At 40.3% G+C, this 22,250-nt stretch overlaps 1 protein-coding gene across 17 annotated transcripts; it reads right to left on the bottom strand.

Annotated features, from left to right (window-relative positions):
• Window positions 1-31: 31 nt before the first annotated feature.
• dtna (dystrobrevin, alpha) lies at window positions 32-21,820 on the bottom strand. 17 transcript variants are annotated; one of them, XM_020045519.2, is made up of 25 exons: window positions 19,977-20,240; window positions 19,168-19,250; window positions 18,377-18,444; window positions 18,029-18,109; window positions 17,706-17,919; window positions 17,139-17,224; window positions 15,436-15,590; window positions 15,158-15,263; window positions 14,375-14,541; window positions 14,008-14,132; window positions 13,501-13,509; window positions 11,328-11,411; window positions 11,013-11,096; window positions 8,925-9,020; window positions 7,615-7,702; window positions 7,298-7,395; window positions 6,909-7,022; window positions 6,718-6,814; window positions 5,440-5,460; window positions 4,742-4,901; window positions 4,549-4,638; window positions 3,757-3,856; window positions 2,547-2,656; window positions 2,397-2,435; window positions 32-1,785 (listed from the first exon to the last, which is right to left on the bottom strand). In XM_020045519.2, exons 3-25 carry the CDS (start codon window positions 18,441-18,443, stop codon window positions 1,733-1,735), a joined length of 2,244 nt encoding a protein of 747 aa, XP_019901078.1. In that variant the 5' UTR covers window position 18,444; window positions 19,168-19,250; window positions 19,977-20,240; the 3' UTR covers window positions 32-1,732. The 17 variants fall into 17 exon arrangements, with proteins under 17 accessions (XP_019901078.1, XP_010883976.1, XP_010883961.1 ...); XM_010885674.3 differs by lacking the exons at window positions 19,168-19,250; window positions 19,977-20,240 and adding an exon at window positions 21,610-21,820; XM_010885659.3 differs by lacking the exon at window positions 19,168-19,250.
• Window positions 21,821-22,250: the final 430 nt, after the last annotated feature.

Here is a 22,250-nt window from a genome sequence, read left to right as displayed (position 1 = left end):
AGACAAAGAGCTCATAGGCAACATCTTTTTCACGTTGTGTCCATTTTTTATTATGCACCATCGACATCATGCAAAATCACTGATATAAACTAGCTTGAAAAATCATAGCAGATATACGCACATTTATGATTTCAAATTGGCTTGCGACACTTTTAAAGTGACTGAGTAACAGTTTAAACAAAAAAAAGCAAATGAACATGGGTATCAAGTGTGCATGTGCCCTTCAGTGTTTGAGCTAGATTTGAGTAGATAAATAGTGAATCATTTGGTCAGAACATTTCAATTACAATGCAAATTCAAAATATATGGCAAAACATTAGATGTTGATTATGAAACATGTAAACCAACCTTGTTCTTTGTTCTTGCAATAATATATAGTTTTATGAGTGTTATGAACAATGTTGTCAATTCAATCATTAAGATGCTGTTCTCTAATTTAATTTGCGTCATCATATCTTCAGATCTGAAGCAGCTAATGATAAAATAATCTCAACTAAACCTCTTAGTCAACACATGGCTATCAATAAAAAGAAATCCTCAGTAGGCAATATCACTTTCCAGCATTTAGATTTATCATTAGTTTACCTTATTTTCTTTCTTTACGTTCTCATTCTCTTAGCATTACATACCTGCTCAATATCCAGGTGGAATTCAATATAATATCTGCAATATGGAAAACACTAAATGCAGATCAATGCAAATAATGTTGTTCCTGCAAAACTGTCTTACCTTATACAGTACTATTAACAATTAGGCAATATTTCTGGATGAAATAGAAACTAATATTTTGACAGTGATAAGGACCTGCATTTCTATAGTTCTAGGAACAATGTTAGCTGCTTGCTGCAGATTGTGACTACTGTCTCGTCAATGCAACTCTGAGCGGCTTTGGAGATTCAAGGATGAGGACGTGTCCACCTAAACATACCCCACTCAGGTGTTTTGCTTCTCATCACAAGGCTCAATCCACCAGGACTTAAGTCAGACACAAAAGATTGGAGGGGAGAGGTAACCCTGTCCGCCTATCCCTCCCCCAATCCAGAAAGAGTCACTGAACTCCCCTTTGCCGTCAATATGCAGTGACCATGGTAGAACCAGTGATTTAGTAGCACTGCCATGCTGTGCTATAAACCACTGCCCCACTTGGGAGCCTCAGTATTGACCGTTTGAACCCCATCCAGAGCTGGCAAACTCTGAAAAGCCACTCTTTCAATCAGTAATTAAAAGAAAAGCTAAGAAGTCACACAACACCAATAAATAGAAATCCTTGAATTAGTGGGTCAACCTGGTCATAGCAGTTCAACTAATTATAATGGAGGTAGGTAGCCTCTGGGTTATAGACAGTACCCCAATTAACACAGTTATACTGTGTTCACCATTTGGATGGAAAAGCAATCTCAACCAAAAGACAACGACCAGGTTTATCCACAACACAACTACAGCATATACCTGCAAAATTCTTCATCAAATCGTACCAAAAATGTATATGATTTAAAAATCAACAAATAATTTCCAATAAATTATGGCACTGGTGGTATAATAGAGAGCTCTGTTGTTTCATAATCTTTTCAGTTCACAGTATTCACTTAATTATGCTGTTGTTGGTTTAAAAAATAGATCTTTACATATTATAACTATTCTACGGTTGGATTTAGCGTCTCATAACTTCCTTCATGCCGCCTCTTCAGCTTGGACCAACATCTCTTCACAGCCTTCTATGTGACATCTCTTTTCATTCATCATCCAGTGTGTTTCTATTTTTTTTTTGCTTTGCATATTGCTTACCTGTTCAGAAAGATAGGACACTTCATACTCTGCACATTTCAGAGTTGGAATATACTTTAACATGATAAGACACAATACACTCAGTGGTCAGTTTATTAGTTTCACAAAAATGATAGTCCAGCAGACACTGAGACAAGAGGCCATAACTTGCTATATAAACAGCAGGGCAGACACTGCTCACTTAACCTTCAGGGTTGTGCCAAACAAGTGACTATTGCAACAGAAGACCACCCGCATTCTACTTTGATCAGCTAAAACTAAGTAGGAAGAAGCTGTTGGGAATGTAATCATTAACACTGGACCACTGAGGAGTGGAAAGACATTGCCTGGAATGACTTATCCTGGTTCAATTTGCTTTTGTGATCTACACAGTCCCCAGACCACACCCAAATCGATCATCTTTTAGATAAGATGGAAGAGCATGGAAAAGCATGTGCATAATGCCATCTTGCACAACACCTTATAGATCGCACACCCCAAAGACTTTAGTCTGTTCTGGAAGCAAAGGTGTCCTATCTTGCCTAATGAACTGGCCTCAGAGTGTACATTTCAGAATTTCAAACAGTTAATCAAATTGTAAAAACATACATATAAAGATATACGCTACTTACCAGGAACCTGGTTCAACGTGGTCATTTCTGCAAAGTCACCTGTATGGCACCAGGACCATAGCCAAGACAAAGATTGAAGAATTCAAGGAATATGTCATAGGTTTTGTAATGCCCCCAATTTTAACTATATAAAATCACAGCCCACCATACAGGTTTTCTCCGGCTCCGGTCTACGTCTCAGTAGTTCCTCCATCTTCAGCTCATCCTCAAGCACCTGAACCAGGTCATTCTCATAGCACTCCTCCATTCCAACAGGATTCCTGGTACCAATACCATGGAGATAGATCCAACATTAACATACATACAGTTATTAAAACTAAAACATTTTTTAAACTCACAGTGGTTTTTACACCTAGATGGAAGTCATTAAAAATAATTTTTCAAGCACTCCACAGATCATGTTAACAAACATCCGACCTCAACTGTAAATAGCCTTCAGGATGAATCATAGTTTCATTCTTCCGCACATTGGCCCTCATTTATCATTCTGGCGTAGAAACAGGCGTATATGTTGGCGTAAGATTTTGCTTACACTCCTCTCACCGCCTGATTTATGAAGCTGTGCGTACCTTTAAAATCCAGGTGTACGCAATACCTGCCCTTGATAAATGCCGCGGCTGAAAACGATCGTCATTAGAATAACACGCCCCTATATATTCAAGTCTCCGCTTCCCCCACGACCTCATTTTACGCCATGGACACACGGAAGACGGCAAAAAAGAGAAACTTCTCTGACGTGGAGATTGAGATGATCACCAGGGAGGTAGAAAGAAATAAAATTGTTTTATTTGGCAGTTTAAAAGGGGAATAAAAGATGATGATGTGATGTGGAGTACCATTCATTCACATTAATAATTGCATGACAATTTGTAATATTCGTCTTATTATTTTATGATATTTATTATTAATGACGTTTATTGTTATTTAGAAGAAGAATGTCGTTATTATTATTATTTCTATTATTATTATTATTATTTAAAAGAAGAAGAATGTCATTTATATTATTTTGTCAGTCTGAATTATATTTTGGTCATTAAAAGCCTTTTATTACTGAACCCAGTCGAGCCTAACCCTGAAACGTCATGTAAAGCGCACAGGCTCGCATCTGAAGGAATACATATAAATCAAATGCTTTGGTAAAGTCACACAAATTAAACATTGAAGTCCATGTTGCACAAAAATAAACACAAAAGTTTGTAATTATTATGTTGTTGTTTTTTTTACAGTGGGTCATAATATATCATATCTTTTAGTTTGTCAGTGCGTTAGGATTTTCTTTTCTGCGCATTTCCGCACTAACTTAAAACGTGCGCACTTTTGATAAATGAGGGCCATTGTGTCCATTACAAAAAGTGTTTACCGTGGTTTAGTGGTCATCTGTGCTAGAACATCAGAAGTGGGAGAGGAGACCAGTTCATCTATCTGAGAGTCTATGTTGCTCTCTGATTCACTTCCAGCCTCTGAAGGAGAAAAAACATAGTGTAAACATTTTGTGAGGATGAGCAATAGTCAGTCAGACACACTTTGACCATCGCATCCCCTGAGTTGAGCTCTTTAACCAGTGAAGACATAGTGTTGGTGATAGAGTCCCCTGAGTTGAGCTCTTTGACCAGTGAAGACATAGTGTTGGTGATAGAGTCCCCTGAGTTGAGCTCTTTGACCAGTGAAGACATAGTGTTGGTGATAGAGTCACCTGAGTTGAGCTCTTTAACCAGTGAAGACATAGTGTTGGTGATAGAGTCCCCTGAGTTGAGCTCTTTGACCAGTGAAGACATAGTGTTGGTGATAGAGTCACCTGAGTTGAGCTCTTTAACCAGTGAAGACATAGTGTTGGTGATAGAGTCCCCTGAGTTGAGCTCTTTAACCAGTGAAGACATAGTGTTGGTGATAGAGTCCCCTGAGTTGAGCTCTTTGACCAGTGAAGACATAGTGTTGGTGATAGAGTCACCTGAGTTGAGCTCTTTAACCAGTGAAGACATGGTGTTGGTGATAGAGTCACCTGAGTTGAGCTCTTTAACCAGTGAAGACATAGTGTTGGTGATAGAGTCCCCTGAGTTGAGCTCTTTGACCAGTGAAGACATAGTGTTGGTGATAGAGTCCCCTGAGTTGAGCTCTTTAACCAGTGAAGACAAAGTGTTGGTGATAGAGTCACCTGAGTTGAGCTCTTTAACCAGTGAAGACATAGTGTTGGTGATAGAGTCCGCAGCCACAAGGAGGTCATTTCTCAAGTTCCTCCTGGCTCCTAGGAATGGAACAGAGGCTCTATGAGGGCAGCACCACAACCCAAAAACTTAACTGTTAACTGTTTGTGTGTGTTTGTTTCTGTGAATACAGGCGTGTATTACCCTGAGCAAAGGCCTCCTGCACGTCCCCTCCCACACCCATGAGTGAGTCCTGAGGGGTGTGAGTGGGCGTGGTGCCAGCAGACTCTGACGGGGTTGGCATGGGGATGGGCCGGCTGACCGTGTGGTTGGGGGACGCACGGGGGGACCCAGGCCCTTGAGTCTGAAATAGGAAATAGGGGTTCAGTGTGGCTGTAGGTGTTACTTCCTGTCTGTAGTGGTAGTAGTGAGAACTGCATTTCTTTTGTGATCTCTACAGGACTTTATGTGGAGTTATTTTGGTCAGGTTAAACTCAAGGTCCTATTTAACATCACTGATTAAAACCTTCAAGAGTTTGATCTTAGTGTCACCCAGTAAGGAGCAAACATTCCTCAACTTCATGCCAGTTGAGTAGTCTGCTTAAATATAAAAAGCTGTTAGGTTTAGCACGTTTATTAAGAAATACTTTGATGGTTGGTGAGCAATAAACTTGTCACACATGCCAAAATGCGTTGGAGATTTCTTAACAGCACACATTACCTAGATTTTTGCATGCTGTTAGTTTAACTGGCGTCTTCCTTCTGAGTTTAGATCTGAGCTGATCAAGTAGTGTCAGGAAAAACCACACAACCAAACCACATTAATTTAGACCCAAATCTCTTCATATCTATTTGTAAGGAAAATTCAATTCATTATTTTTAGGTTTCACAAAAAGACTTACAGCTTGCTTCCTTTCCTCCTCCTGTTAAGACAAAACATTATTCATGTACCATCACAAAAACAAAAAATTACATAATAAATCAAGTAAGACAATGAAAAAACCTTTGGGATTTTCTACCCTACCGTAGAAGGCCTATAGCAAGTCTGAAGTCTGATGTTAGCATTGTCATGCTAGGTAGGGCTAACTGGATTAGCACTGATCCATTTAGTTGAGTAATTACATTGATAGCCTTACCACTTTAACCATTACAGTAAGCAGTTAACGTCAGACATCTTTAAACCCCATTGCCCATATATTGTTGCTGTGACTGACTGTCAGAATTTGAATGAAATCAATCACAATATGGGACTGACTCTAGTCTCCTGGCACATAAAGTATTGCAGTGTAAAACAATGTAGATGAGAAAGGGAGACACTGTGGCCCTGCTCGTAGAGAACTACAGTCATGGCAAAACAAGCAGGAAAAAGCTCCACCCACTTTGCCAAGCACCAGACCACACAAACTAGGGCTGTTCAATATCAACAATCACAGTATCGTGATAAGTGAACCCAATTACCTGGATAAAAATATATATCACAATACCTGTGTGTTAAAAAAGGCTAAGTACAATTTTGCCATAATCCAATGTGGTTAAGACATTTTGCTAACTAAATTAGTGTAACATTAAAGTACATTAAAGTACCTCGATAAGAATATATATTGTTATCTAGGTAAGTGGACCCAAGTTTTTTGTCGATATCGCCAAGCCCTAACACAAAGTACTAAATGCAGGGGTAATAATCATAACATGTTTTTGAGAATACTATTTATTAATTCATTCATTATTATTCTTCATAAAATGCACTTCAATGCAAAGTTGGATGTCTCATATTTTGAGTTAAAGATGACATGAAATTTGTTCACCGATGTTTTTGATTATCTTTATCACAGGCGACAATACTTGTGTACTGTATGTTAAACTTTTCACAGAATGTTGGTAAGAGACCAAAAAGTTGTTTTTACTATATAATTTGATAGGTAATGTCAAGTCCTTTTAACTAACACACTAGAGGCCAACTGTTAAAAATGACCTGAATAATCAGTGATGAAAGAGTGATGAAATTACAGAACAATCTGTTCAAAGGATTAGAAGGGCTGTCGAGACCACAGCAACTTGGCGGGATTTAGCGAAGACTAGGAAGCTTCCTTAGTAAGAGTTGAATAAGTGCTCCCTCTAGTGGTTGATTCACTGGAAATGACACTGTAGATCATGTACCATGAGTGTTGTTGTTAACGCACCTTCAGCAGCAGCATGAGCTGCTCCAGCTGTACCATGAGTTCCCTGCGACTTTCCTGCAGAGCAGACATCCTTTGCTCCAGCTCATCTTTGCGTTGCCTGATAGAGGGGGGGAAATGGCGCGAAGGCAACCATATATGAAATGATTTAAACGGTCCTGGAAACGTTTGTTTTTTAGGAACAAGAGACGTACCTGAGGAGCCGTAGCTCAGCCAGTAGAGTGGGGTTCTGTTGGGCTGTGACTGTGGGCGGCTGGGAGGCCTGCTCATGCTGCACTCGCAGGCGCTGGATCTCCTGCAAGATCTCCCTGTGATAAATTAAACACGCGCCGGTTGAAGAATGTGTGACGTGTCAGGTTTTCTTCAGACCTTTCCTTTAAAGGTGTGCTCCACTAGCTAACTCGACTACAGTAACTCTACTTCTACATAACAAACTAGAGTGGTTCATTTGACATTTATCCAGTACTAGCACGTTTGAATAACTAGCAATCACAGCATTGGCTACAACATTATGTAACCTATCATCGTTCTTGTAACTGTGCACGGTGCCAGGGCTGAAAACATGAGGCAGTATGCTGCTGACCTGTTTTTACTCTCCAACTCAGCAATCAGCTGCCTCTGTTGCTTGTTGGCGTCCAGCGAGAAAGAAATGTCGTTCGGGACCCTCTGCTGCTGGGCTTGCTGTAAAACGCGAAGACATGAGACCTTATGACATCACACACAGGCACGGGACATTGTCGTTTCATTACCGTAACACGGAGACATAAAACGTTCCTGTGGCGTCATACCACAACACACAGGGGACATATTACGTTATCTAACGGCGCGGCCCAGCCCTGTGCCTCAAGGGCTCCACCTGTCTTCTCCACGCTCAACCCTCACATAGCACGTGTGTCTCACCGCAGCGGCTGCGTCCGACGCCAGTCTAGCAGCATAGCGGGCGATGAGACTGTGCTCTTCGTCCTGGTGGCTCCCGCTTTCCAGCAAACTGATCAACGGGTGTGAGAGAAGACGAGACGGTCACGGTGCCATCTTTACAGCACTGATGTACTGCAGCTAGACGTACAACCAGGAAATAATTCAGCAAGGTACAGTTCTGTACTTACATCACTGTAAAGAAAATATTGGATGGGAAGTTCCCCATGGTAATGGGTTACTGGAACAGTGTCTATTCATGTAATTATAATGGATTTACGTGACAAACACTGATTAGAGACGTTTGTACCTCTGTTAAAGCTAACTCCAAAATTAATTGTTGATGCTATTTAGGGGCAAAATCTTAGCCATTTTCCCAAAGCCTTAAAGCTGCTGCACACACACACACACACATACACACAGTCAGGCACACATATTCATACACTCACAGTATACACACTTTGGAATAACATTCAGTTTATACAAATGGTAAGAAATGTTAAATGCAGTTGAACCTGTATTTTCGTCAGCAGAAAGATCTCTAAGATAATACCACAACAGAGTCATCAGAGATGGAGTCAACCCAATGTAGGAGCAGCAAGGACCAGAGCAAATGATCTGCTCACCCTAAGAAAATGATCCTTTCAGACTGATACTTAAGTAGACGGTCAGTAGATTTCACTGTTATGGTTGGAGTTTCCCTTCAGAGAAATAAACTACAACATGGTCAAAAGTATTGAAATGTATTGTCCAGAACAAACTGAAACTAATGTCATTACACATGTCTTAAGTCCAAGAATCCAACTCCAATCAAACAATTTACTGTAAAAGTCCAACATGTTTTAAAGCAGAGAAACATAAACTCTCAGATGTCTGAAAATAAATGATTTCTGCCATTTATTAGAGTAACAAAGGAAAAGTACGGAATTCTGTACAATGTGAAGAGAAAACAAATGCAACCCTGTATAACCCTGTAAAAAGTTGTCAGATAGCGCCTGATTTGGCCTTCAGAAAGTAACACAACAGCTGGCAAAACCAGTATGTTGTATGACAAAAGTGCTACATCATGTAATAGCTTGGCTACAGTAGAGTAGCGTACATTAGCTGTTAATAGACAAGTCAGTAGTTTGTGAATGCACATCCTCTACTCATCTTGCTTGATGAGTCGTGTGTGCAGTTTTAAGGCTTGTAGCTGTAATAAGTAATGGGAGAGCACTGGCCAGAGTCTAAACACTGTCACAATAGCTAGTAGTTTCCACTGTGTGAACTTCACAGACAGAGGAATCCACACTAACCATGATGTGGGGTTGTTCTGAAGGAGATTCACATACAGCCCAATGAGAACATGTTCATCAGCCAGTCTATCAGCCACATCGAGGCTGTAGTTGAACCTGGAACAGCGTAGGGTTGCACAACACAAACACAAACCACACACAACATGAGAACAGGAAGGAAAAGAGAGTACTGGGAAAGAACAGGTCTGGAGAGAACAGAATGACTATTTGAAGTCATTGAATGAGTTGATAGAAGAAAACAGCTGTGTTGTGCAATCCCTTTGGGAAGTGTCTGTCTTTTTCTCTCGTGATAGAAACACCCAGAATCAGAATGAGATCCAGTACTACACTTTCAAAAATGGTAGTGCACAGAAAGAAACACAAGAACATACATTTATACGTTAACATGTATCTTCTAGGAATATCTCAATTATATTTGGGTTTTTAACAGGGGAAGTATTATAATTCACTGAATATATATAGGTAGACAGGTAATTCATTTGACATTACTTTTTCTCAAAATAACATCAAGCTTCCAGATGTAAATCCTAGACATGCACTGTCACATCAGCTAGAGCCAAAGCATTTCAATGCAACAACGAGCAATTTCTGCTGGGCACCATTGACTCCCAAGTCCAAAACCCAACCTCAGCCCTGTAACGACCCCATACAACCTCCACTAATCATCACATCCACTTAATGTACATATATCTAAACAAAACTGGCTCCATGAATGGGATCAGAGTTTAAACCAATGGGGCCTTTGTCTCTTACATTAGTCAGGAGTGCAGGTACAGCTCATCCTATACAGAGTGATAACTGCTATCCATGTATGTAACTTTTCCTGTAACCCTCCTGGCTCTACTCAGTGTGTGAGTGTGTATGTGTGTGTGTGTTGATAAACCATTTACTTTTAACTATATGAGTCCAAAGCTGAGATGACAGCCAGTGCAACATATACTATTGTTTGTAGGTGTTTGTCAATCATTGTACTGAGATAGAATGATTATGTTTAGTACATGTTAAGTAAACTGAGAAAAGGAAATAATAAAACTAGTGAATTTCATCAGTTTCAATCTTGCAGGTAATGCGAGACGCCTATAAAAGCACTGTAATAGATACTCTACCCTAATGAATGGTCAATGGTCTTTACTATGCATGCACCATCTAGTGTCTTTGAAATTGCACCTCGCGTTTCACTGTGTAAACTCATCCATAAGAAGCGGGAAGAGTTTTATTGTGTAAACCCATCCATAGGAAGTTAGAGCTAATGGCTTCATTGTGTAAATGAGCACTGTGATTTACACTCTATATATGTCTGCACCTGAAATGGCACACTATTCCCTGTATATTCTGAACAAAAATATGAATGCAACACAAAAAAACAACAACATTTTACTGAGTTACTGCATGGTGCAGTTGAAACCAGGACTCAGGTAAGACGGTAAACTGCAGTCAGGTCAAGACCCTGGTGAGTACGACGAGCACGCAGATGTGCTTCCATGGTATGTTTATTATGGTCTGTGCATGAATTCTAGAGTTGTGCAAGCCCAGAGTTTCATTTGCTGTGCAGGGGGCTGGTCTCAGACTATCCTGCAGGTGTACAAGCCAGATGTGGGGATCCTGGGCTGGCGTGGTTACATGTGGTCTGTGATCGTTAGGTCATACTTCTCTAAAATGACTTCGGGGGAGGCTTATGGCAAATAAATGAACATTATATTCTCTGGCAAAAACTGAAGTTGACATGCATGCAGTCAACAGACCAACTGCATGTTTCTTCAGTACTTGAGAAATCTGCTGCATTGTCTGTGCGAACAAAACGCACCTTTTAGGGGGGCCTTTTATTGTACCCAGCACAAGGTGCACCCAGTAATGATTGTGCTGTTTAATCAGCTGCTCTGTCTTTTATTTCAGTTTGTGAGCCACGCGGCCGACACTTCACACGTTGCCTTTACATTTTTGTTCAGTTCAATAATAGTTCTGGCCGCGATCAAAAGTGACGTACTGAATAGGTAACAGCGTGCCACTTCATACACGCAGTCTAGATTCATTTTAGTTCATGCATTTGAGTCACCAAACCATTGTTATATGCTCCTTAGGGTTACTTACCCCTTCCCTTTCAACAGATCTGGAGCGTCCCTAGAAAACTGTTTTCTCTGCTCACCTTCCTTATTCTTGGTACTATAAGGCAAGCTATTTACACCAGACAAAAGAGTGAGGACCATGAAACGAGTAGCACAATCAACCCATACACACACACACACACACACACACCTCAACCAACGCTGGATTTCATAATGAAATATACAATCACTGTCTTTTTAGGGGACATAAGAGGATTTATCTACCAATAACAGATACATATAGTCAGGTAACCCGAAGGCATCCTAAGCCTTTGTGGTCTTTCTGGTGTCAGATACTTACTGCTTAGTAGAGTAAGGGTTCCCTGATGTAGGCATGGAGTGGGAGAGCATGAAGTCATTGGTGCTGTTCATTGGTCTGGGAGGCCTGTGCCGAAGACAAAACACGGTGATGTTCAAACAGCCAACATGACCGAATGCACTTGTGTGCATGTAAGAGAAAAAAGGAAAACTAGTATGTGTGTGTGTGTAAGAGATAGAGGGAGAGGCAGAGAGAGAGAGAGATAGGAAGTGTGAATGTATGTATGTGCGTGGGTGGTTGCTACTTTCTGATCTCAGTCTCAGAGGCCTGGAGGATCATTGAATGGGGCTTAGAAACTAGGACACAATAGCTGCAATTACTGATTGGGTCAATATTGTCAAGTAAACAAAGTGTGGGTGTGGATTCCTCCCAAGGTCATCCTAACGTCATCCTCATAATCCTGTTGTTTACATGAACTAAAAAGTAACAGACGTGTGAAACAAAGGGACAACATAACTGAGGCTGAAATCTGAACTAAACGGCAAACCAGTTGCAAATACAGGCATGTTCTAAATATATTACACTGTACCTTCTATATCTACAGGTGTGTTCTACATATATTACACTGTACCTCCTATATATACAGACATGTTCTACATATATTACACTGTACCTCCTATATATACAGACATGTTCTACATATATTATACTGTACCTCCTATATATACAGACATGTTCTACATATATTATACTGTACCTCCTATATATACAGACATGTTCTACATATATTATACTGTACCTCCAATATATACAGACATGTTCTACATATATTATACTGTACCTCCTATATATACAGACATGTTCTACATATATTATACTGTACCTTCTACATGTACAGGTGTGTTCTACATGTATTATATAGTACCTTCTATATGTACAGGTGTGTTCTACATATATTACACTGTACCTTCTATATCTACAGGTGTGTTCTACATATATTACACTGTACCTCCTATATATACAGACATGTTCTACATATATTATACTGTACCTTCTATATGTACAGGCATGTTCTACATATATAACACTGTACCTCCTATATAATTACATGTTCTACATATATTACACTATACCATATATATATATATATATATATATATATATATATATATATATATATATACAAACATGTTCTACATATATTATACTGAACCTTCAATACGTACAGACATGTTCTACTTATATATTACACTGTACCTTCTATATGTACAGGTGTGTTCTACATATATTACACTGTACCTCCTATATATATAGACATGTTCTACATATATTACACTGTACTTCTATATGTACAGGCATGTTCTACATATATTACACTGTACTTCTATATGTACAGGTGTGTTCTACATATATTACACTGTACTTCTATATGTACAGGCATGTTCTACATATATGACACTGTACTTCTATATGTACAGACATGTTCTACATATATTACACTGTACCTTCTATATGTACAGGCATGTTCTACATATATTATACAGTACCTTCTATATGTACAGGCATGTTCTACATATATTATACAGTACCTTCTATATGTACAGGTGTGTCCTACATATATTATACTGTACATTCTATATGTACAGGTGTGTTCTACATGTATTATACAGTACCTTCTATATGTACAGGTGTGTTCTACATGTATTATACAGTACCTTCTATATGTACAGGTGTGTTCTACATGTATTATACAGTACCTTCTATATGTACAGGTGTGTTCTACATATATTACACTGTACTTCTATATGTACAGGCATGTTCTACATATATTACACTGTACTTCTATATGTACAGGCATGTTCTACATATATTACACTGTACTTCTATATGTACAGGCATGTTCTACATATATTACACTGTACTTCTATATGTACAGGCATGTTCTACATATATTACACTGTACTTCTATATGTACAGGCATGTTCTACATATATTACACTGTACCTTTTATATGTACAGGCATGTTCTACATATATTACACTGTACCTTTTATATGTACAGGCATGTCCTACATATATTATACAGTACCTTCTATATGTACAGGTGTGTTCTACCTTTTATATATACAGGTGTGTCCTACAATATATTACAGACTATACCCTTGGTATGCACAGGAGTTCTACATATTCTAGGCAAGTATTCAAAGCAAACTTACCAAGTGTCGCTATTGTGCAGCAAGAAAAGAACAAAGAAACGTGTTACAATCACCCATGCGTGCTCTACAACAGCCCTACTGAGTGGTACAACAGTACTGTCTTTCACATGAAAGGTCTAAATCAGGAATGGGCAATTGGAGGCCCCTATTATACCTCAATTGTTAAAGGTTTAAAAGAACATGGCTTTTGTCATTTTTCAATTTCCACAACACCAAAGAAAACACAGAGGAAACATATTTTACCAATTGTCGTAATTACTGCGTCTGAAATGTATTGTGTCTCCATCAATTCTTGTTACTTGACAGTTGGGGAGATGTAATGAATTTGGAGTCATATAGATATATTTTCCAAGTTTTAACAAGTTTATGAAGTGTTTCAACTTTGGGGATAAGTGATGTTGGGATGCATATTAGGATGACAAGGTTGAATGTTCTCAAATCCAAAGATTACCGTGTTAAAGTATTTAAGAATTACAATGGAACAAAACGGAGCAGCGTTTTACTTACACAATGTGGGCTAGGTTTAAAGGTTTCTCTGGCATGTCGGGAAACATGGGGTGTAAAGGTTCTCTGCTGGAAGCACAGCTCAGGGACTTGCTGAGAGCATTGGATAGCTTCTTAGCGGGGGATTTCTGAAAGAGAAACACAGAAAGATGTGTGATTACCAAAAGCAAGCGGAGAGACTGACAAAAGAGTAACGATTTCATACAGCAGATGACCAAAAATGTAAAGGGAATCAAGCCTGGGTCATTATCGTGCACGCGAGCACTGCACTGGCTGAAGCGGAGCAGAAATGGCTGCTGCGCTGGCTGGCCTGACGCAGTCACGCCCCCCCCCCACCCCCCCCGGACCCCCTCCTCCCCAGATCTGTTACCCATGACGTGTATTCCTTCATTTGGTGCTGGTTGCTATGGGAACCGCTGGCATGCCCCCTCCAGAAGCAGTCCTGACAGAGCTGGTAATTATGACATGGCTGGCAACGGTAACGGAAACCCATCATGCTCTCACTATGGCAGTAGGAACACTCCACTGGGTGGAACACTGCAGGGACAGACGAAGAGGGCCACACACACACACACACACACACACACACACACACACCTGTGGTCAATAATACAAATCTCTGGAAAGGCTTTTTCTTTTATTTGCATCTGATAAGGGAATGTTGTGCGCGTGTGTGCAACTTTTATTCTGTTCATTGTTATTCGTGAGGGGGGATGGAGGGGGTGAGGACGGAAAGGTGCATCTGTGGGTCCTTGTGTCAGTGTTTGTGTGATCCAGAAGTCTCCACCAAGAGTACAACTTCATTCCCACAAGGCGTTTCAGCTGGTCCACACAAGGAAAAGTAATATTTCCATCCTACAGATTAAGTTTAGGGTAATTAGGAGTAAGTCTTAGGTTAAGACGATAGGTTTAGGTCTTAAGGCTAGGTTAGGTTTGGGCATAAAGGTTAGGTTATTGAGGTTATGGTTAGGTTCAGGGTTAGGGGATAGGGAAAGCAGGGAACCATTTTCTGGTCCCCACAAGGATGGAAAGCAAACATGTGTTTGTGTGGTCGCGTGCATTAGCATGTACGTCTCCTGCACTGTGGATGAGCCAGCATTCCTTCCCGCCACCATCCCCTGAATGGTGTCAATGTGCCGGGGTGGTGGCTCACCATTCTCCACATTAGCTAAGCGATGCATGAGTGGTAACCAGACCAGACACTGGGGCGGGGGGTCCGACATCAGAGTGTCCAGAAACATGTTGAGGGAGACCTTTTTCTGTAGACAGCAGAGCGGGCCCGGTCATACGTCACACATCGGTTAGCATCATAACTACCAATAAACCATAGATGTTTCACACACAGTTAAAACCTCCAGTCACTGTACAGCATCCGCAAATTCATTCATCAATTGACTTAGGCCATTTTCCGGTGTCGTGTGGTACTCTAACCTGCTGTGCAAAGCAACTTCTTGTGGCTTGCTCAGTGTAGCCAAAGGAAGGTCCCTCAAAAACAGTCATTGGTAATTTGAGAACCTCCCTCAGAAACAGGTCAAACTGGGAGTACACCATGATGCCACCAGGCTCTGATATCTGTGAAAAGATATCTGGGCAGAAAAGAGGTGGGAGTTAGGGGGTGGCAACTGCAAAGTATACAATTAATTGAACCAATTAAATGTCAGCTGTCACCATTGTTAGCTGGCGCAGCATTAGATAGCGCAATCGTTGTGTGTAGTGCGTTCACTAAATGACTCCGACAAATGAACACTGGATTGGGATGCAAAGTAATTACCACAAAAACACATGCTAAAACACCCTAGCCATCCTTTCATTTTCCCTCCGAGATGCCACGGCTGCTCTGCCGCAATATACCGGTGGATTATGTAATAAGCCCCATCCTTCTGATTATAAATAATGTCTCCTCTCAGCCGTGGAGAATGAAGGTTCTTGTTTTTATTTCCAGGAACAAAAGGCAGACAGGGATATTCAATGAAAAACCAACTTGGAACAAACTCAGTTGTACCGTTCCACTAAATTCTTCACTGACAAAACAAACATTAAGGATAACTGCAAGGAAGATAATAAACAGATTTGTTGGTCATTACACTCATAACCTGTATACTGGTTCAAAATGGCAGATTTGGATAGTAAATTGGAACACGGTCGCTCTGCAGTAACATGCAACTTTACGCTGCTGTAAGGATATTAGAGGACAGTTGTGCACATCCCTACTTCTGGCCTGGGACACTTTTGCTACTTTTAGGTCATCTGAAAGGGAAATGCTGTAATTACAAAGGAGTCTTTGTATTTTGAAACTTGTGATGTTGAAGATAATAATAAATACTGATTGATATCATACATGCAATCCACACACCTATGAGTCCAAATGACAACTTGACATTATGTTACATACACTGCCAGCGTTCAAGATCACAATGTCTAAGGTACAGTTCCAAAATGGCATGGTGTCATAGCTTGAGTTGTCCTGAACATAAGGAGCCTGTGTTTGTCTATTGTGAAAACCAGGTGATGCAGAACACGCACCAGACTGCACTCATGGCTGTATTGTGTGCATACTAAAATAACAATCTGCTTCTCTAAATTGCCTTGTGAAAGCCTAAAACAAGACGATCTTACTATCTAAGCTTAGCTAGTTATGCTGACAACAGAGCAGCCTTTAAATCATGGCCATCTGACCCAGATTGCTATTTATAATGGGCCATTTTAGGAATGCACAAGCAACATCAGTAATTGTGTGATGTCTGGATGCAATGATACAAGTGTGCTCGTTTTAATTCCTCAGCGGCACAGTTAGAGAGCTATAACCTGATAGTTAAGAGATGATTCTGGTCATAATGGAGACGTTGGTGGCAGCTTGGAGGTCCCTCTTACTCCTCTCACTCAAACACTTGACATTCATGTTAGGATTCAGTCTTGTGTTAGGTAATCCTTTGATCTAATAATATCTCCATAATCTTCAAACTGTTCCTTTTAATTGCCACCATGGTTAAGCACTATGCTTTTCACTCAATTCTTTTTTTTCTTCACGATAAATTGAGTTCACCCTATCCATTCTGGCCAATGTCCATGTGTGTAAGGGCTTGGATGCCGTTCTCCCTATAATTCACAATCTTAATGAAAATGTTAATTCTTACATCTTAATTTGTCCAAAATCTTCCCTCCGCAGATGGTTGCTAGGGCCATTTTCACAACAAAGACAGAGATTTTTCCAAGGCTTTCCCTAAAAGAGGAAATGTGTTTAGTATTTCTGTACTTCTGCACAAGAATATACAATACAGCAATCATTCTTGCAGTAACATATACACCTCGACAAGAAGTCCTTATAACTGTCTAATGCCGCAGTCTCAGCCGTAAAAACAGACAAAGAGTGTTTTTTATGCATTTATCATCACCACTGTTATTTTCTCTGTGTACTTTATCCTGTCTTAAATCAGATGGATCACTTGGCACAACCATGTCTTTCACATAGTTAAAACAACAGTCAGTCTGCACTACCATTCTCCAGTCAAAGCTCTGATTTACACATAACAAATCAAAAATTAAATGAGACACACACATGAACGCACACCCAAACAACTCGCCCCCCCACCGCACCCCCCCAGACACACACACACACACACACAAACAAAAGCAAGAACAAGCTACCCCATCGTCATGCTCAGTGACCGTCACACAGTGGCGAGGTTATGGTGGACACTCACGGGTCATAGGCAGCCAGCAGGAAGTTGAGTAACAGACTGATGGACTGCTCCACATTAATCTGATGGGTGGTGGGCATCCGTTTGTTGAGCTGGTAGTATATGGTGGAGAGTATTGCTTCCAGGCGAGCCACAGTGAACTCTGTGTTAAGGTCCATGGTGTTCAGGCCGTTCTCTCGGAACGCCTCAATCACGTTCCAGATGTCCACCAAATGGACTGTGAAAGGATAGAACAGACAGGCATGGACACTTTCCCTGTTCAGTTGTGTCTTTTAAGTGACACAATCACGATCAAACCTCAGACAGAGCTTTCACGTTGTACTCACGGTTGCACTTCTTTTGAACGAATCTGAGTTTGCAAGCTGTTCTATATGTGGACAATCTTATGGAATCCAACTCCTGCGCCCCTGTAGGAGAAAAAATATTCGGTGAAAGGCAAAATGAAGGATAGTAACACAGAAATTAGGCTTATGTACTTATGGAGTTATTGAGAAGAGTTATGCCTCATTATGTCCATGCTGGTGCCTGTCTTTTTGCAATACATTCCTGTGAATCTTTACCAATGAAACTATGCTGTTCTTTTGTGTTGGCCTGGATTCTATCAAGTCAGATTTATTTGCAATACTCTGAAAGTGGTCCTCTTCTCTTTATAGAGATGTGGCCAGGACACTTACGCATCTCTGCGAACAGTTGTCGTCTATCAGCCATGACGTGGCCACTCCTGCCACGATCTTCAATCATTCTGAAAACAGAGAGACTATTCATGAGTGATGACTTAGCATGATTACGCTCACTGGCCCGCGACATTTTGAATTAAAAGGAAGAACATTCTTTACATTCTTTGAGTAATTGAGCCCTAATAGTGACACTTTTGAAATGGATGAATGACTCTGTAATTATTGTGTGCAGGCAGTACAGTATTGCTTCACAGACATTTTACAACAGTAAGACAACACATTAACGTAACACTCGTAACTTACCAGCATGCTAGTAGTTACCGTATTACTCACATAGTAGGGATACTTCTCTTCAACAACTATTACCATGTCACTTACATCCTGACCAAATTATTTTTGAAGTCTCTTAGGCAAACATAAAGCAGTGAAAATCTGACACCACTTCGGCAACAGCCACTCTACTGTTTTCACAACTAGTACCCCCTTTTACTTGACCCGGTCTGACCATTAACGAAGCCTCAACTGGGCTCACTGACATGTAATCACTGACACTCACACAAACACACATACGAGCACACACACACACACACACACACACATATTCACACACACACTTAATCTGAATAACCACGAGACACAGCATCAGCTCTGAAGAGGCCTCCACAAAACATCCTCCGTGGTATGAATTCCACCACCCAGGGGAACCCTCTCTATCAGTGCTGAACACTTCCGGCTAGCACAGTCCATTTTCAGTGAAATGCATGGCGACGTGACACAAGACGTCTTACCTGAACAGGACCCTGAATCAGGTGAACACGCAAACCCACATCAGGCGCCTGCCGACCGTCACTATGGGGGGGCACTGCAAAACCTGAGTGAGGCCAGGACAAGTGTTTCACAGGGCAGAGTGGCAGAGCTAGCGAATGCTCCCATCATGCCTCGCTGCACACTGTCCAAGGCAATCTAATACACCTAGTCATGTGGTTAGTTGCCATGGTAGCAAAGAGCCTAGTCCCTCCAATCCTTAAACATACACAAAAACAAGGGAGGCCCCTTTGGTCTCTCTTTAGATGGGACCAAAGTTAGTGGAGCAAACAACATTGCCTACTATTTCTACTAAGACTAGCTACTTTTCCCAAAGTAAGGCTGTAGATGTATCCCTTCCCTTTCACAAATATTATGCAGTGGCCTCAGGTTACATGCAGGAACCTACAAAAGTTTCATTTGAAATGCTTGATCAAGGTACTGTACAAAAATGAATACTATATTTGCACGCAGCCAGTTGTCTGCAGAGTGATGCCTTCTATGGTAACAAATTGGCCACTTAGCACATTCAATCCTACACACAGCATTCACATAACAGATGTTATACATTCAAAAAAAATCTGTGAATCATCCATTAACCATCTTAGCACAATATACTTGAGGTGTCACATAGTAACTAATGATAATATGGTAACACACACATAAATCAGGATGCCAATTTATATCACAAATGAATAAAGCCACGTCCTTATGCCAAATATCTACCTTACATTTGCTCTTCTACCACAAAACAACAAAAACCAGATGACACACTTGTCAATGTTAAACATACCCTTCAGAATGTACCATGTTCTCAATGTACCTCTGTCTCCTTCACCTTCTTCTAGTCTGCCTGTATGTCTGTGTGCAACTCCAAAGGCATGTTCATCTAAATAGCAACAGTACAGAGCATGAAGATGTCTCTAACAAGACAACAAAAGCAGAGACCCGTCCTCAGCTAAACTGTGGCTAGCTTAGCTGCAGTCAGAGATCTGAAATTAGAAACTGTCAAGACACAGCTTGTGCTGCTGCCTCTATCTTTAACTTCAAATGAGTAGGGCTCCACATTCTTGTACAGCTTTACTGGCTCTCCAGTTGCAGCCCCTTTCCAACCTCTCACTTGGCATCTGCCCAGCAAGCGTTACTCCTGCTCTGTGCCAGTGTCACATACCCTCACAGTATTAGAAGATAACTGCAATGAAACAATAAACACTGTGAATGAAGCTCCACCCCTGCCAGAATAAAACCAATGCTAAAGTCAGTTTCTCTTAAAGATATTAAAATGTGATCCCATTAATGACTGCAGAGAGATATACTCTTTGCCCAGTTATTAACTGAATTTCAGGCAAGCTGAACCATTCCCATACTAGTCTCTTATTTATATTATTGATCTATTTTTAACACAGGCTAAGAAAACAAACTCAGGGGTACAGTATTTCCAAGACATGAGCTGTTGCTTTTGTTACTGCTTTGCCTTTTTCCATAGCAGACTTGAACAGAAGTTACATGCTGCAGCTGTACAGTTCTTTTATCCACTAATTACCCAGAGTTATTTATACAGTATGGTCATTTATTGTATGCTGGCATCTGAGTTTCAACCACTGTGTAGAGCTGTCAGGTTTGTTTAGTCATGACGTTAACTGTACAGCAATCAGAAAAAGAAAAAAACAGCCATTCCATATTGTTCTATGTATTTATATTAAGTCTCAGAAAAAAAATTGTATCTGCCTTAATACACTGAACTAGACTCCCCTGTCTCTGAGTTGCGGTCTGGGCCTCTGGCCCCTCAATGCACTCCTTTAATATTGGTTCTTTGCTCCCCAAGACAACAATTCTGGAACGCTGGGAAGAATTAAGTGTGTTTATGACATGTTTATGGTTATTATTCCAGAACAGAACTGTTTTCTGAACTCCTTGATGAGAGAAGAATAAACAGACAGACAAACTCAATGGGTGGGAAATGTATGCTGATGTATACACAAGTGTTGGTTGATGATGCTATTACAGTTGTACAACCACGCCAGCTCCGTGACACACAATCAGTTACTTGATTACTTCATCTAGAATATATAGAGCTCAGCGATGGTGTATTTCAGGGTGAACTGAGAGACAGTATTATTGACAGTGTGAAATGCCAAGAACATTACATTTAAATGTTTCTTGTCAAATACACGCTGTGTACAAACATTTCAAGAACAGGTTCCCGTCCCCTGTCCCCAGTCACGACAGCTCTGCAAACGTGTAAAATGTTGTTTTACATCCGCCAAATTGTAAATAGTTCGACTCCTATAATTGACACGATTGCCTCGTGGTACATTTATTATGTCGATATTACTAGTTCTTATAACAGTAACTTGGATTTCACACAAGTGATAGAGTCGTTCCACTACGGATGTTGCAAAGCACTTGTGCTGTCTAGTACTTACCAGGATTTCGAGGCATGGTCATAAAACTGCATTGTTTACATCCAGGATAGAAGTGTCACCCGAATCCATGTAAATTATTTCGATGATATTTTTTTTTAATTAATTGTACATTAACCCTAGAACTGTACTACTCCTGTTATTAAGGACGACTATTGCAGTGGTGCTGTGATGAAAATTTTCAAGTAGCGCAGCCAAGCATTTGCTTCGAGTATGTGGCCTCTGCCGATGACGTAATGCGGAATCTCTTCACTTGCGTATTCTTCACAGTGAGCAAGTTGATAAAGAAACACGCATGCATACTGACTTAACCATATAAAACCACGAATGCAATGCAAACTAATGTTAAATCCAGTTAATGGAAACAACCCTCATTTAATAATAATATGACTACCCTTACAAAAAAGGTTTAAAATATCACTACACTTCATATAGAATTTGTACAAAATGTAATTGCTTTGAAACACTGCTTGTGGTTTCGTGTTTAGTTACGTGTTATCACGTTTATTCACATATTGGCACATTTAATATGACATTCAAAACACATAATATCTCATAATATTCAGCACTTCCTTTATTTTGCCAAAATACTCTGATTCATATCAGTGTGTATTTTTGTCTTTGTTATTATTAAACACAGTGTA

The sequence above is a fragment of the Esox lucius genome, chromosome 3, assembly GCF_011004845.1.
Source record: "Esox lucius isolate fEsoLuc1 chromosome 3, fEsoLuc1.pri, whole genome shotgun sequence".
Taxonomy (NCBI): domain Eukaryota; kingdom Metazoa; phylum Chordata; class Actinopteri; order Esociformes; family Esocidae; genus Esox; species Esox lucius.
Note: the sequence above shows the minus strand (reverse complement) of the source record. Positions and strands in the feature narration are given on the sequence as shown.

Excerpts from the sequence above, each read along its gene's own strand:
- dtna (XM_010885659.3), bottom strand. Across the intron at positions 15,264-15,435 it reads GAAGTTGCTTTGCACAGCAG|AAAAAGGTCTCCCTCAACAT; the intron begins GTTAGAGTACCA and ends TGCTGTCTACAG. Across the intron at positions 14,133-14,374 it reads TGAAGGAATACACGTCATGG|AAATCCCCCGCTAAGAAGCT; the intron begins GTAACAGATCTG and ends TTTCTCTTTCAG.